This window comes from Falco naumanni, chromosome W, assembly GCF_017639655.2.
Source record: "Falco naumanni isolate bFalNau1 chromosome W, bFalNau1.pat, whole genome shotgun sequence".
Taxonomy (NCBI): Eukaryota; Metazoa; Chordata; class Aves; order Falconiformes; family Falconidae; genus Falco; species Falco naumanni.
The window spans coordinates 27,677,067-27,690,690 of NC_054079.1; the positions used below are offsets into that span (position 1 = coordinate 27,677,067).

Sequence of the window (13,624 nt, forward strand, 5' to 3'; positions counted from 1 at the left end):
CTTAAACATAATGTAGTCCTACTAGTATTTCCAAAGGTAAAACTTCCCTTTTTGGAAACTACATTGCTTTAAGTAATTTAGTTTATACATTGCTGTAACTTATAGATCTTGCTTTACTTTTGAAACTGTTTTTGCATTTGAGATTTTGAATGTTTTCTGGACATCTTGTATTTTTCTGCTGGACTCCTTTCAACTTTTCTGTCTCTCTTAATGTGTGGAACCTTGAATGATATGATATGCTGTTCCCTTTTGTTGCATTAAAGGGGATGGAGTAATTTAGCAGAAAATAAACCCCCTCACCTTCTAACTCTCCTCACCGAGGTGGGAGGTTACATACAGCTAGGTTTAAACTGAGTGATGTCCAATTTACCACTATCAGTCCAGTTGTGTTTAATATGTATATTAAACTACCACGGGTCTGGATACACTGATAGCAGTCTGCGCTGCCAGTCCAGTCTTACTTGTGAACTAGCACGGCTGCACTCTAAGGTAGGGTCATGTTCAACGAGAAACTGCGATGACCAGCTACTTAACAGTGCAGGGTTTTTTTGTGCAACAGATATACAGGTTCTTGGATTGCCAGCGATAGTGACTTTTTTCCAAAAAGGCACATGCAAATAAAATGTTATAAAGTATAAAATGCACAGAAAAGTTACAAACAATACAGCCTGGCTATAAATGTTAAAGAATAACTCTCTAGAGATATTTCTAAGTCTCCCAAAGAAGCACTTAGTTAAAGTCTCACCCAAGGCATCCCAAGGAGGGGAGAAGAAAGATTCAGCCCATTGGCTGATCCCAGGAGTCTATCTCGGTGGTGTCTTCCCCACTTGTCCCTTCATTCATTCACTTTTTATACTTTTTTTTACTCTCAGGTAGAGCTTGAGTGACTCTAGTCATACATTCCTTTATTATGATTGGTGCAAAGTTCTCTCGCTTTCATTTAAAGGTACAGTTAATTTTAAATTTATTACGCATGCTTCCCAAGCAGGGGATTCACTCTCTTTGGGAGGCCATTTGAGTAGGAGGTCTTGATCTCCCACTACCACTATTATTTTACCCTAGCATCCTTGAGTCTTACCTCTTCAGCAACTTGTTTTCTTTCAGCAGTTAGCAGTCCTTGTCTGAAGGCTCCTTATTTACATTCTTGTTGAGCTCATCTGCCTTGAAGTGCTGAGTGGGCCAAGTTCCCAACTTTCTCGCAGATAATGAAGCTCCTGCTTGTGTCTTTGACACAGTTGTTGGCCCAGTAACAGACATCTTCTCATATATTTTCCATTTGACAGCCGCTATGCAGCTTATCAGCTGTATGGTACCATCACGTTCCCAATCCTGCAGGGAGTACAGCAGAGCCTGGATGTAGTGTCTCCACTCCGCTCCACCCTCCACTACTCCCCTAGGATAGCAGGTTGTGTGGCTTAGGGGACTGTGGTGATGTAGATTCCGTGCATGCCAACTGTCCTGAAGGCGATAGCTGTATTTTAGCCTAAAAAGCTTTCCGTAATACTACACTTCTATTAGGACCCAATTTTTCTCTAATTCCCCCCCCTCAAGGTGATTTTCCCACACCTTGATTTAATTGAATTTTCTTATCCAGTTTGGTCGCTTCTTTCAAATCACTGAAATGTTTTGAATTCTGATCTTGCTGTCCATATTTTAAATTCTTTTCTAACTGGAAATCCTGTAAGCACATTACCGTGTGTAAATTGTAAAGAAAGCCAATACATAAGTAAGGGTGGCCTGTTGGAATGAGAGTAAACAAATAGCTAATCTTGTACTTAATTTTTTTCAGGTATTTTTATCTGTTCATTTTCTGAGAGGTGTTTCACATGTATGCACAGACACAATCACACACTTTGATAATAATTATCATCACATTCAGCAACTTTGTATCTACACAGCAGTTAAACTTTCCTCAAGTTATAACTGTTGTCAGGTTACATGACTATGAGTTTCAAGATAAGGTCAAGTTTCTTTCTACATCAGTAAGGGTGTGTGCAATGGGAGTACATATATAGAGGAAAACAGTTGGTATTGAGGAGCTAATATCCACACTATATATTTGGTAAGGAGTGGTTACTGAGGACTAGACTAGAGTTAGTCCAGCGAACTGAATGCCTTTTAGCAATTGCAGCAGGTTAGGTGGGTTCCTGGAATGTTGTCTGCTTTAGTTTCATCTCAGGACTGTCTAAGATGCAAACCAAAGCATGGTAAGTGTGATGACAGACTTGCTTATAAAACGTCCTCGTGTTCCACACAATAGCAGCTTTCTCAGAAATAGGGGTTTGGGGTTTTTTGATTTTGGTTGGGTTTGGTTTTTTGTTTCCCTACATCAGAATTATGATTCTGGTTTGGTTTTTTTTTAAGTAGGAAAAAAGACTTGAAGGTAATCTGGTATGTTAAATTAGGATTTCTCATTTGTGTCTGGGGTACAATGACAGGGAAAGGTTTAGATGTATAAAAGATGAGCCTAAACAACTGTTGATGTACTTGTCTGAAACTGAACAATGAACTGTTTTTACTCACTGCCTTATCACACTGTTTTGCTTACACTGCCAGCCAATTTTTAGAGTTCATAACTTGTCAATAGGAAATGCTAGAGCAGCAGTGGTGGCCTTAGGCAGTCTAAGAACATGGCATAAAAATAGATTGATACTAGGAAGTGTCATACTGTCATAACCAGTTAATGCACATAATTACCTAGTTTATTATCACTTAAATTTGAAAGGTGGAAGAAAATAGGTTGTATTTCTTATGTTTTATAATAATCTGATTATATCCACAGTTAAAAATGTAAAATCCTAAATATTTCAACTAACTTTTATTATTTGAGCCCAAATATGGAGCTGATCTAGGCCAATTTAATAATCTATCTCATTAACAACTTTGGATTTCAGCATTACCATTATGCATTTTTCTCACAATATGGAAAATAATTGTGGTAAAAAACCCCATAATGTGGTCCTTGGGAGAATTTCTACTTGTTGAGCATAAACCTAAGTGTCTGATCTTACACCTTTATGCTAATAAAATGGGTTTACTTAAAAGCAGAGTTTCTACAACATGCTGATTTTTCACATGGAGTGAACAGTAGAACAGGAACATGGAATATGTTAAATATTTAAACTTACAGTAGCCTTCAATTAACTGTTTGTTTAGATTATAAATTTCTTATTGTTGGTAGTAAATACACATAATGAATCAGAGAATAGTTTGGAGTGTAAGGGACCTTTAAAGGGTATCTATCACCTCTCTGGGCAGCCTGTACCAATGCTTCACTACCCCCATTGTAAAAAATGTTCTTCCTTATATGTAGTCTGAATCTACCCTCTTTCAGTTTAAAACCATTCCCCTTGTCCTATTGCTACAGGTCCTATTAAAGTCTGTCCTCATCTTTCTTATAAGCCCCCTTTTAATATTGAAAGGATGCAGTAAGGTCTCCCCAGACCCTTCTCTTCAGGCTGAACAACCCCAACTCTCTCAGCCTGTCCTCATAGGAGAGGCGCTCCATCTCTGATCATTTTTGTGGCCCTCCTCTGGACCCATTCCAACAGGTTCATGTCTTTCTTGTACTGAGGACTCCAGAGCTGGATGCAGGACTCCAGGTGGGGTCTCACGAGAGCAGAGTAGAGGGGGAGAATCGCCTCTCTCAAGCTGTTGGCCATGCTTTTGATGGAGCCCAGGATTCAGTTGGCTTTCTGGGGTGTGAGCACACATTGCCGGCTCATGTTGAGCTTTTTATCCACTAGTACACCCAAGTCCTTCTTCTCAGGGCTGCTCTCAATCCATTCTCTGCCCAGCCTGTATTGATACTGGGGGTTGCCCCAACCCAGGTGCAGAACCTTGCACTTGGCACAGAACACGAACATGGCACAGTCTTGATATATTTTAATAATATTATAACAGAGAGATTCACTAGTTGGCACAAAGTCTTCCTGAATTCCTCACTGAGGAGAAATGGCTAATACCATACTGGCTCAGAACTGAAAGCAAAACTGGAACCTCCTTCAAAAAGGACAAAGTGCAAAGCTAATTGCAATCGGTATTAGTCACTTGAGTTTTTAGAAGTGCTTTGGGAATTGGACTTAATATTAAAGTATTTTATAAATTTAACTAGGGGTAGTAAATGAGATAAGTAGGAATTTCTTTGCCGCTCTTGCAAAGGAGAACAGCATCAGCTCTTCTTACAGCAGAGACAGTTTTCCTTTTCTCAAGAGGCTAAAACATAGGCATGTGCTAGATTGCCTGCCCCTTTTGAGATCAGTTTTGGACGTGAAAATTTTGAGCACAAAACTGAAGATTTATAAGTAAAATGGACAGATATGGTTGAAATGTTTGGAATTTGCAACAGTTTATTGGTGTCTTTTTATGTGTATAAATTCAGCCTTTGCACTGATTGTTTTCAGAGGTACAAATTCTATGGAATCGATGGCAGGCCAGGCCAAATGTCACTTAAGGGCTTTTGGTGGTGCCTTTTTTCTATGCCTGTGCTGCTGTGGCAAAATAATGACAGTGAACCATCAGTATCAGTCTTTGCTTCAAAACTCACCTATGATTTGAAGAATCAGTCAGCAGTATTCAAGCGAGCAGAGGTTATCTTTATTCGGCAGCACTGGGTGCATGGGGGATCGCTCCACCAAAGTCATGCACACCGAGGGAACGGTTCAGCCCCCTCTTTATACAAGTCACTCATGTCTATTCATTAACTTTCCGGGAAATCATTAACATATCTGGCACCTGGACAATTAGCACATTCCATTCAAGGACCTAGTATATCTTCAAGTTAACAACATTAACATATCTTGTGCCTGGACAATGTCCTTGAGGAGTTGTCTCTGCGCAGACTCTATTCCTCAGCGGCTGTGTTTAAAGTCTCCATCTTCACCACGTTGCATGTACAACAGGAATCTAAGACCAAATGTCCCTTCTAAAGATAACCAACCCAAGGACTTAGCAGTCTGTGCATCCGTCATGTGGCAATAAGGGTCCTTGGACATTTCCTGACTTTTAACTAAACATAGGTGCGTCATCCTTTACATAAGTGGTACAGCATTCACTATTCACCTAAGTCCTTTTTTGAATGCAGATGTGCTTTGACTTCAGTCTTTTTCATCTCTGCTCAGGTTACCAATTGCACAACTAATAATGGCTCTTCTGAAAATAACTTAAAGGCAGCAAGAGGAGCAATCTGGAGTTGAAAAATTAACCTGTAGGCAGTTTACATAATTGTGCAAACTTTTTTCTAGTATGAGAGGCCACAGGTTTGTGTTTCTGATGTATATAGCATAGAATACTGACAGCAGAAATTCTCAGGGAAGTCTGAAGTTGGTAAATTTCCTCTTGCCATCAATGAAATTCCTCAGCTTTCTTCGAAAGCATTTCCAGAAATCTTCAGTTTTACATAGTCATTTTTAAAGACTTATAAGTAATAGATGTTTTCTTCTATTTTCAGCTTCTTTGTAATACTGGCCATGCTGAAGAAAAGCTAGGTTTTACATATGACGGCATCATAATATGGTAAGTAGTAAGGAGCACTAGAGCAATACTAGGCTACTTTAATTATTTTAGGTGCAATTAAATAAATTTTTTTGTTGTACTCTTGAGCTAGTATTTTGTAGTTTTAATGTGTTTGAAATTTCACAATGCAAATATATGCGCCTTACAAATATTTTAATGAGTAAAATTAAATACATTATATGCTTTCGCGCAAAGAGGGGGGAAAAAACCCTCCAAAATAAAGTATGGATTTCTTTATTATATTCCTCATAAATGTAAAAAATACCTCTAAATATCTCAGTACTTGCAGAAAGCGCTTTTAGTAAATGTGCTCTTACAGAATTTAGAGCATACTCTTGATGTAGAACCAGGATTTAAAGATAAATATTTTACATTAATTTGATGTGAGTATCTTTGTAGCATTGCTTTCCTTGCTAGTAAAACACCCTGTGTATGTACTTTCAAGGGGAATTTCCCTATATTGTGTTGCCATTTGACAGTCAAAAGTAATTACATGCTTATTTCCAGAACTTCTGTGTTTTTGCACAGACATTGGTAAACTTGTCTTGAGGCTTAGCATTGGTGGCAGAAACAACTAAAATCTAGTATTTAATATGATTTAGTGTTTGTTCAGTTTAGTTATATGACTTTAAAAAGCAAGCAAGCTTAGAAAAGCTAGTTACTCTTTAGGTAAAAATTTCGGAAAACCTAGTACTTTTTCTTGTGGAAATATTGTAAGTTGTTTTGTTAAATAGAACTGATTTTCCTTGCTAGAGCTAAAAAATGTTAATAAGTGGTTTTGTGAATCTGCATTTTGCTGTGAGCTTTAATAGGTTATTGTCTTCTGATCTTATTTATGTAATCTATTATAGTGTTTTATGACGGGACTAAACATCACTTAAGAGTATAACTTCAAAATTCAGAGTTCTTTACCAAATATTTTTAAATACAGGTTTTAAAAGGTTATACAAATACTATTGTTTATTTTTATAGGAAAAAGTTTGCATAAAGATCTGCTAATCCAAACATAATTAAGGATATTGATAAGGAGCAGATAAAATTATTATTCTAAGCAGACAAGTGAAGAAAAACAGCCTTCTACTTAAAAAAAAAAAAGGCAAACAAAAACAGTTTCTCAAAAAATTAAAGACTGAGCAGGAAAATTATCTTGGTTAGCAATGTTACTTTGGTCAGTCCAGTGATTCTTCTGTGTATGTACATGAGAAGCCAATTTTTTACACATACATGTAATTATTCTGCTATAGTGATAATTTTCAAAGCTCAAGCATACAACCCAAATAGATATTAACAACCATAATTGTGCTGGTTGGTGCTTTTTCAGAAATATTTATAGGATGGATTGTTTTTATGAAATACAGATATTTCAAGCAATTTTAAAAATTTTGCCCTACAGGATTATAGCCATTCTGCAGTAGTATTCTGTTTGCAGGTTATTTTGCTATACAGCTACTCTGAGTAACCTGCAAATACTGAGCTTTTTAATTAATTTAGGAAATGACCTTGAGGTAGGCTAAGTCCTTTGGAAATAATATGGGAGTTCTGTAATTTGCTCTGATGATGTTCTCAAGTTTATCTTAATTTCTATAGGAAAACTTTTTTGTTCTACAGAAATAAACATGTTGAGAAGCATGAATGGAAAACCTTAAAGCAGGGGTCCTCAAACTATGGCCTGTGGGCTGGATACGGCCCCCCAGGGTCCTCAATCCGGCCCCTGGTATTTACAGAACCCCCCCGCCGGGGGTTGGGGGGGGAAACCAAGCAGCCGCAGATGACTGCCTGCCACTGCATCCGCGCTGGCCCCCTGGTTAAAAAGTTTGAGGACCCCTGCCTAAGGGCAAGGAGAGAAGACACCCTACTTTTAAAATTGGTCTGAGACTTGGCAAGTGGGGCTTAAAAGCAACCTTAACTTTTCTTCTCCTTGGGTAGATATTTTCAGAACTTTATCATAGGTACCTGCTTGTAGAGCTTAACTTGTATATTTATATGTAAAGTTTAACATTTATTATTGAGGATAGGGAACACTATAGGCAAATTGTGTTGAATGGTTCATCTGGGCAGTGTCCCGTACTCAAATTCCCTTCATAGCTAAAGTTCCTTTATCCTTTAGGAAGTATTTTTCAGGGAAACAGTAGCAGATCATGCAAAGCCTTCTGCTAAAGCCTTTCATGCAGTTCTCTAGCAGAAGCCTACTCAAAGGACTAACAAATCATGAACTCAAACCCTACTCTAACTGCATACTTCAAAGAGGAGTCTGATAACAGTGTTGAAAACTTGCAAATTAAAAGTAATTGCAAACAGCTGTCACTGTTTTAATTGGCATTCATCACAACTGCATCTGTATTATGCTGACACTGGGATCCTGGTGTATTTAATCTCAGAACGTGTCATCTTCTGAGAGATTAGATCATAAAAGCATGAGGGCAACATATTTGTCAGGGTTGAAGGTTATTAACATGCGCTGAAAGCAGCAAAGAGTGAGCAAGCTATGTAGAGGAGCAACTAGAGCAAGCAGTGTTATTTTGTAAAACCGACTAGCTTTTTCATTTGGATTCTCTTTCCCAATAATTTTTTTCCATGTTTCTGAATTTGTATTTTGCTGTTAGCATAAGGCATAATTCAGTATTGTGACCCAAAGAGTCATGTAGGATGAACTCACTCCCCTTGGGACCAGCAACTAAGTTTGTGATTCCCTTGGACTGAATTAAGGTGAAACAACACCAACCAGCCAGCTTTATTAACACAAAATACAAGATGTGGTTAAATTCAGTGACAATTACCTTACCTGGATAAGCAAGTTCCGTGCCACATGTTACTTAGATCTAGTCACTATTCAATAAAGAGAGGAGAATGAATATTACCACCTATGGATCTAAGAAGATCCTCTTCACCCTGGGTGTCTTGATGGTAGAAGCCCCACCCAAACTTTCATAATTTCAGGTGTTATCCTCTAGAGAGGACACCACCTCATTTACATACAAAGTGAGGATGGGTGTGGTCTGTGTGTGAGCAGTGGTCCCAGGGGGTCCTCATCAGTGGTCGTGAGGGGTTTAGGCAAACCCTGCTGTGCACGAGCAGTTGCCTTGTGTTACCATGGAAGTTTTTTCCAGGAAGTGCTAGCTAGATCTTGCCTTTGCAAGACCTAAAGCCATTACATCCTGTGCCGATACAAAGATCGGCAGCATCCAAACCCCCTTGCTTTCTAACCTTGCTGAAGTGGGAGGCTAGGTGTGGCTGAGTAAGGAGTCTGACAGAATAAAAATAACAGCAGACTGTTATTAAGCAAGGCATTCTTTATTACGGCGTTGGGGTAGCACTGGGGATAGTTCCACCATAAGTGCTCCAACAATCTGGCAAACTTTCAGAGGCTATATACCATAAAGTTATACATATACATGAGATTTCCTGGAACTCATTAGCATATGCAAGTGTCTGGTCCGCATGTGCAGTAGTCTCTCCTGGTGGTCTCTGAGTCTTCTGTTGTTGCCATTCTTTTGTAACTTTCTTATCGTTATGGTCCTGCACATCTCTGTAAGGTAAAATTTTCCCAGAGCCTCTTTTGTTCAGGTAAGTACGTATTGTGCTTATGGCATCTTCCTTGTTCTTGGGCCTTAACCCTTTCAGTACCACTTTGTGGTTACCATGTTAGGCAACAGCAGCTCACTTTGCAATAGCTACAGCTGACTTGTTCCTCTCCAATTTGAGCAGAACAGCTTTGCGCCATTTCTGCTTGAATTTGTGCACTAAGCAATGTTTAAGGCAATTATCAATATATCAGTTCCTTACATTCAGAAATATTCATTAGCTTGTTAACTTCTGCCAAGCTGAGTTGGTAAAAAAATAAAATAAAATCAAATTTTCCAAGATATGTAGCAGAAGCTTGGCTCTTTTGGCCAAACGTCCCTCTTAGCTTGCTACTAAAGATAGGAAGAAGCATCTCAGTAGTCTGACTGTGATACATTCAGCAGTGTATTTGGCTGTTTGCTTATAGCAGACTTACAACTGTAATTGCATTGTCCTTGTAAACCACTGGAATGTCAAATAGTGGTGGTTAGGCAGATGTTTCTAGTTAGAGTGAGCACAGACACATAGTAATTGGGATTGGTTATGAGAGCAACTAGGCTATGTTTTTGCTCCTTGTTTAAGAGTGCTTCATCACGTAGAGACACTTAAGTTATACTCTTTTTCTCCTTCTTGTGAACGTAGAATTATGGCAATGTTTGTTTAAAATCTTTTTGCATAAAACGGTTATAATGTGTGCTGGCCATCAGCTTGTAATGCTGAAACATGCTGGCTTACATTGGGAAAACTTCACTGTTACTGGAACCAGAAACATTTCTTTGGTTTATATGTTCAGAAAGAGACATTCATGAATATACTTTCACAGAGCAGAAGACTTACAACTTGTTATAAATTTAGAGGAAATGGCTCACATGAAAAATAGGTATAACAATGATTCACAGAGCTGTGAACTTACCCATCTGAAAATCATCTTGAGCAGTGAGGAAAAAAATTCTGGAGACTTGGGGCTGTACTCTGGGACAAAAATGCAAAGTGACATTTTATTTATATAAGGTTCCTTTTAAAATCGCTCAGTAGTGACGGGCAGAATCAGACTCCACAATCTTATCAGATTGTAAAATAGGTATGTTTATTCAGCGCTGGGCAGCACTACCCCCCAAAGCCATACGCGCCAGGGTCAACAATTTGCCTCAATTTATATAATCAAATGCTGCATATACATAAGATTTCCAAATATGCCTATACATATTCATAACCTAGCCCCACTTCATATTAAAATTAGTTCCAAGAAGTCATTTCCATAAGTCCCTCCCAACTACGCTTGCGTGGTGCCTCTTGGTGGGGGTCGTGGGGACGAAGGCTTGGTAGTCTCCCTCGCTCTGAACTTTTTACCTTCTTTCTTCGCAGACTCAGTTGTTCCTTGGTCTTTGTCCAAACTATAGAGTTGGTTTTAGCTAGTTCTCATCACGAACTGTCCTTCAGGAGGAAGTGTAGACTCCTTGCTTCAGTTAATTTACACAATGGTTAGTAAAACAAAGCATTATTTATCAACAACAGTCTAGGTAATCGTTAAGCAATTAGATCTACTAAAATTTCTTTAACCCCTTCCCTCAGTCCCCCCTTTTCTAGAAAATTAGTAAATTCTTTTACTATACTCAATCTAATACATTGGTTTTTTATCTAACAATTTTTCAAAATATTTGTTGGACTCTAGTTTCCATTGTAATTGATTTTTTTTTTCCATTCACTATAGGAATCTCCTGTGTTTTGGAAACACCACAAGCCGCATCGAACTGTTATGCAAAATATTATGGACAACAGGATAATTATTATTATTATAACAATTGTTTTAACCATGTTAAATTTGGTAACCAGAAGGTCAGTTTTTCCCACAGCTCGGAAAACCCCCAAGATATGTCATCTTGAGTTACTTCATGTAAGATCTTTGCCTGTTTCCTGATTTCCTGTAAGTCGGCAGTGATTCGGCCATCTGGTCTACGTACATACAACAGCTGACATGAATTATTGTACATATCCCTCCTTGTGAGGCTAATAATAGATCTAAAGCCATACGATTTTGTGCTACTACTTTTGACAGGCTCGTAATTTCTTCTTGGAGGGCTCTGATTGCATCTATAGTTTTGTTTTCAATCGTTTATATTACAGCTGAGATGTTCACTATAGCTTTCTCTAACTCGCTAACTCCCAATGATGGGATTAGCCATCGTATAAAGCTATGATAGCCTGTCGGCCTTTCAATTAAGGGGTTATTTGTCCTTTGATTTCTGATCAAAATGCTCCTCTGTCCTCTTCTCACAGGGTCTAGTGTTGTTTTATCAATAATAGTGATGTTAGGAAGCAGAGCGCCTAAGGTACACACTCCTTGCTACCCCAGAGGCAAAGTTTTCCGAGCTGCTGTGCCACAAAACCAATACCACCCTGTTCCTACTGGAACTGGAAGACCAGTATAATTATGTGCCTGGAACGCTGGGTCTATAGTTGTCTTGTTCAATGAAATGGATTCATTACACTTTGAGTATTTTCTGAACTTGCCAAACAACGGTCTCCCAAGGTATTGGCTGTTATTGTTTCCATTTCTAGCTCCTAGTCCCACTTGGCTTGGGAATCTTTTCCAAGAGTGGCATTTTGCCAGAAAGTAACATTTGTCCAAGAAACATTCAATGGCAATGGAACACCTATTAAGGGCATTCCATGGCCAGAATGTTTTGGCATTTGGGTACAAATCCAACAATCAGTTTTATTTATAATTTGGGTAATATTCTGTGTTAACTGTACATACAAATTCTCTTGCCAAACAGCCACGCTAATCACCTGTAGGTGCTGACGCAGAAGGCTCGGACACAACTTATATGACCAATGTGATCAAGTTAGTGCCCCTTTATTAATAGACTCACAGCAATTTATACTCTACAGCTAAAAATACACACGCTACGCAGGCTTTGTTATGTAAAAGGTGATAGGTTAAACCTACTCGTTCACATGCTTCCATCTCCCCTATGATTGGTCCTGGTGTGGTGCCCACACGCTGCTCCCCCCTTGTGCAGGCATCCTGTTTTTTCTCATCTTTCTGTCCAAGTCTCTTATCTCTCTGTGAATACACAGTTTCTTTGTCTCCCTTGGCCTTGCATATGTCCTTCATAACACCTGCAGCTTGTTAGAGTTGTGGCCTGTTATTACAACCCAGTTATTCGGTCTGGATTGCTCATAATATGTCCGTTTTCTTCCAGCCACTCCACAAATCCCCCTTTTTGTTTTTGAGCAATCCAGACCCCATTCTTGGACATCTGTTTAATTAACCCTTTCATTATGCGTTGCAAACATTGAAACAAACAAGGAAGTAACAATATCAAAATCAAGAACACTATTAACGCTACCAATGCTCCTTTAACTACAGTCTGCAACCATCCCCTTAGCCCGAGGCTATTGAGCCAGTCAGAAAAAGGATCATGTCCTTCAGTAACATGTTTCATATTCTTGCGCAGTGCTGTTAATTGCTGAGCTATGCTTTTTGAGTGATCAGACAAATTGAAACAACACATCCCTTCAAAATCTTCACAACCATGTCCATGTGCTAACAATAAAAAATCTATGGCAACTTGATTCTGCAAAGTAGCATGTCTAACACCCTCTACATCAGTAAGTAGCTCACTTATCATTCGTGAAGTCAAATTAAATTGTTTCTGGCCCCAACATGCTAATCTACGTATATTTTTTTGCATTTATGGCTGCCATTCCTCCTGGAAGAAAAATGGATGTGGCTATAGCAGCGGCTACTGATGGCAGCTGTATGTTGTCATTACATGTATCATCAAAAGTTTGAATAGATCTGCGCGATCTCCCATGATTCCTATTGGCATTTAATAAATCTTTCATGTGAGGAGCAAACAATGTTAACCGTCCAAGGTAACAAGGCCCACCAACAGGTTGCATGGGAATACGGGGCCATGCTCTATCTCCACAAATCAGAAACACTCCTGGCGGAAGTTTAAAACCTCCTGTGGTGCTTACATGTAACCCTCCTGTTCTTAAGTTACTCTAAAGAGAATGCCCTGTGACATTTAGATAACCTACATACCGGCCCTGTTCCCCTTGCCTTGTAAACCAGCTATGCTACGGTTTATCAAACCAGATAACTCCTGTACCATTCACTGGTTGGAGCTGTGACTACATGCTTTTACAACCTGGCATTGCGGTTGCAGTAACATTAACATATTTGACAGGCACAACACTAGCCAATAAGTCTTAACTCCTGTAAAGGTAACTGATATAATTGATTTAAATTCTCAATGACCGTTTTCTGGCAAGCTGCGCAACACATAGAGGGCCAAACATATCTGCCATTTGGGCTTAAACAAGAACCGCTTTCTCTGTTAGCCAGGTTTACGCTCTGTGGATTCCAATACCCATCAAAGTCTGTTTCATTCTCCTGCAAAGGGATACCTATCAAACAGGTTCGAAAAGGGTTATCTGCTTGTTGCAAGCTCAGACAAAAATCTGTTACCCCAGCTGTATTTGCCCATGTTACCCAAATATTCGTTCTGGGTAAAATGTCAGAAATTCCCTCGCTACC

The 13,624-nt window shown here is 39.0% G+C and overlaps 1 protein-coding gene across 5 annotated transcripts in view; it reads left to right on the forward strand.

Annotated features, from left to right (window-relative positions):
- LOC121080397 (rapamycin-insensitive companion of mTOR-like) overlaps window positions 1–13,624 on the forward strand; it is a 109,811-nt gene that overhangs the window by 20,908 nt on the left and 75,279 nt on the right. For 4 of the 5 annotated variants that reach the window (XM_040578403.1, XM_040578401.1, XM_040578402.1 and 1 more), the window contains one exon: window positions 5,450–5,514. In XM_040578403.1, the coding sequence (XP_040434337.1) occupies window positions 5,450–5,514 (65 nt within the window). Of the gene's footprint in view, window positions 1–5,290; window positions 5,326–5,449; window positions 5,515–13,624 lie in introns of those variants that run through there. The other variant, XM_040578408.1, reaches the window with a different exon arrangement.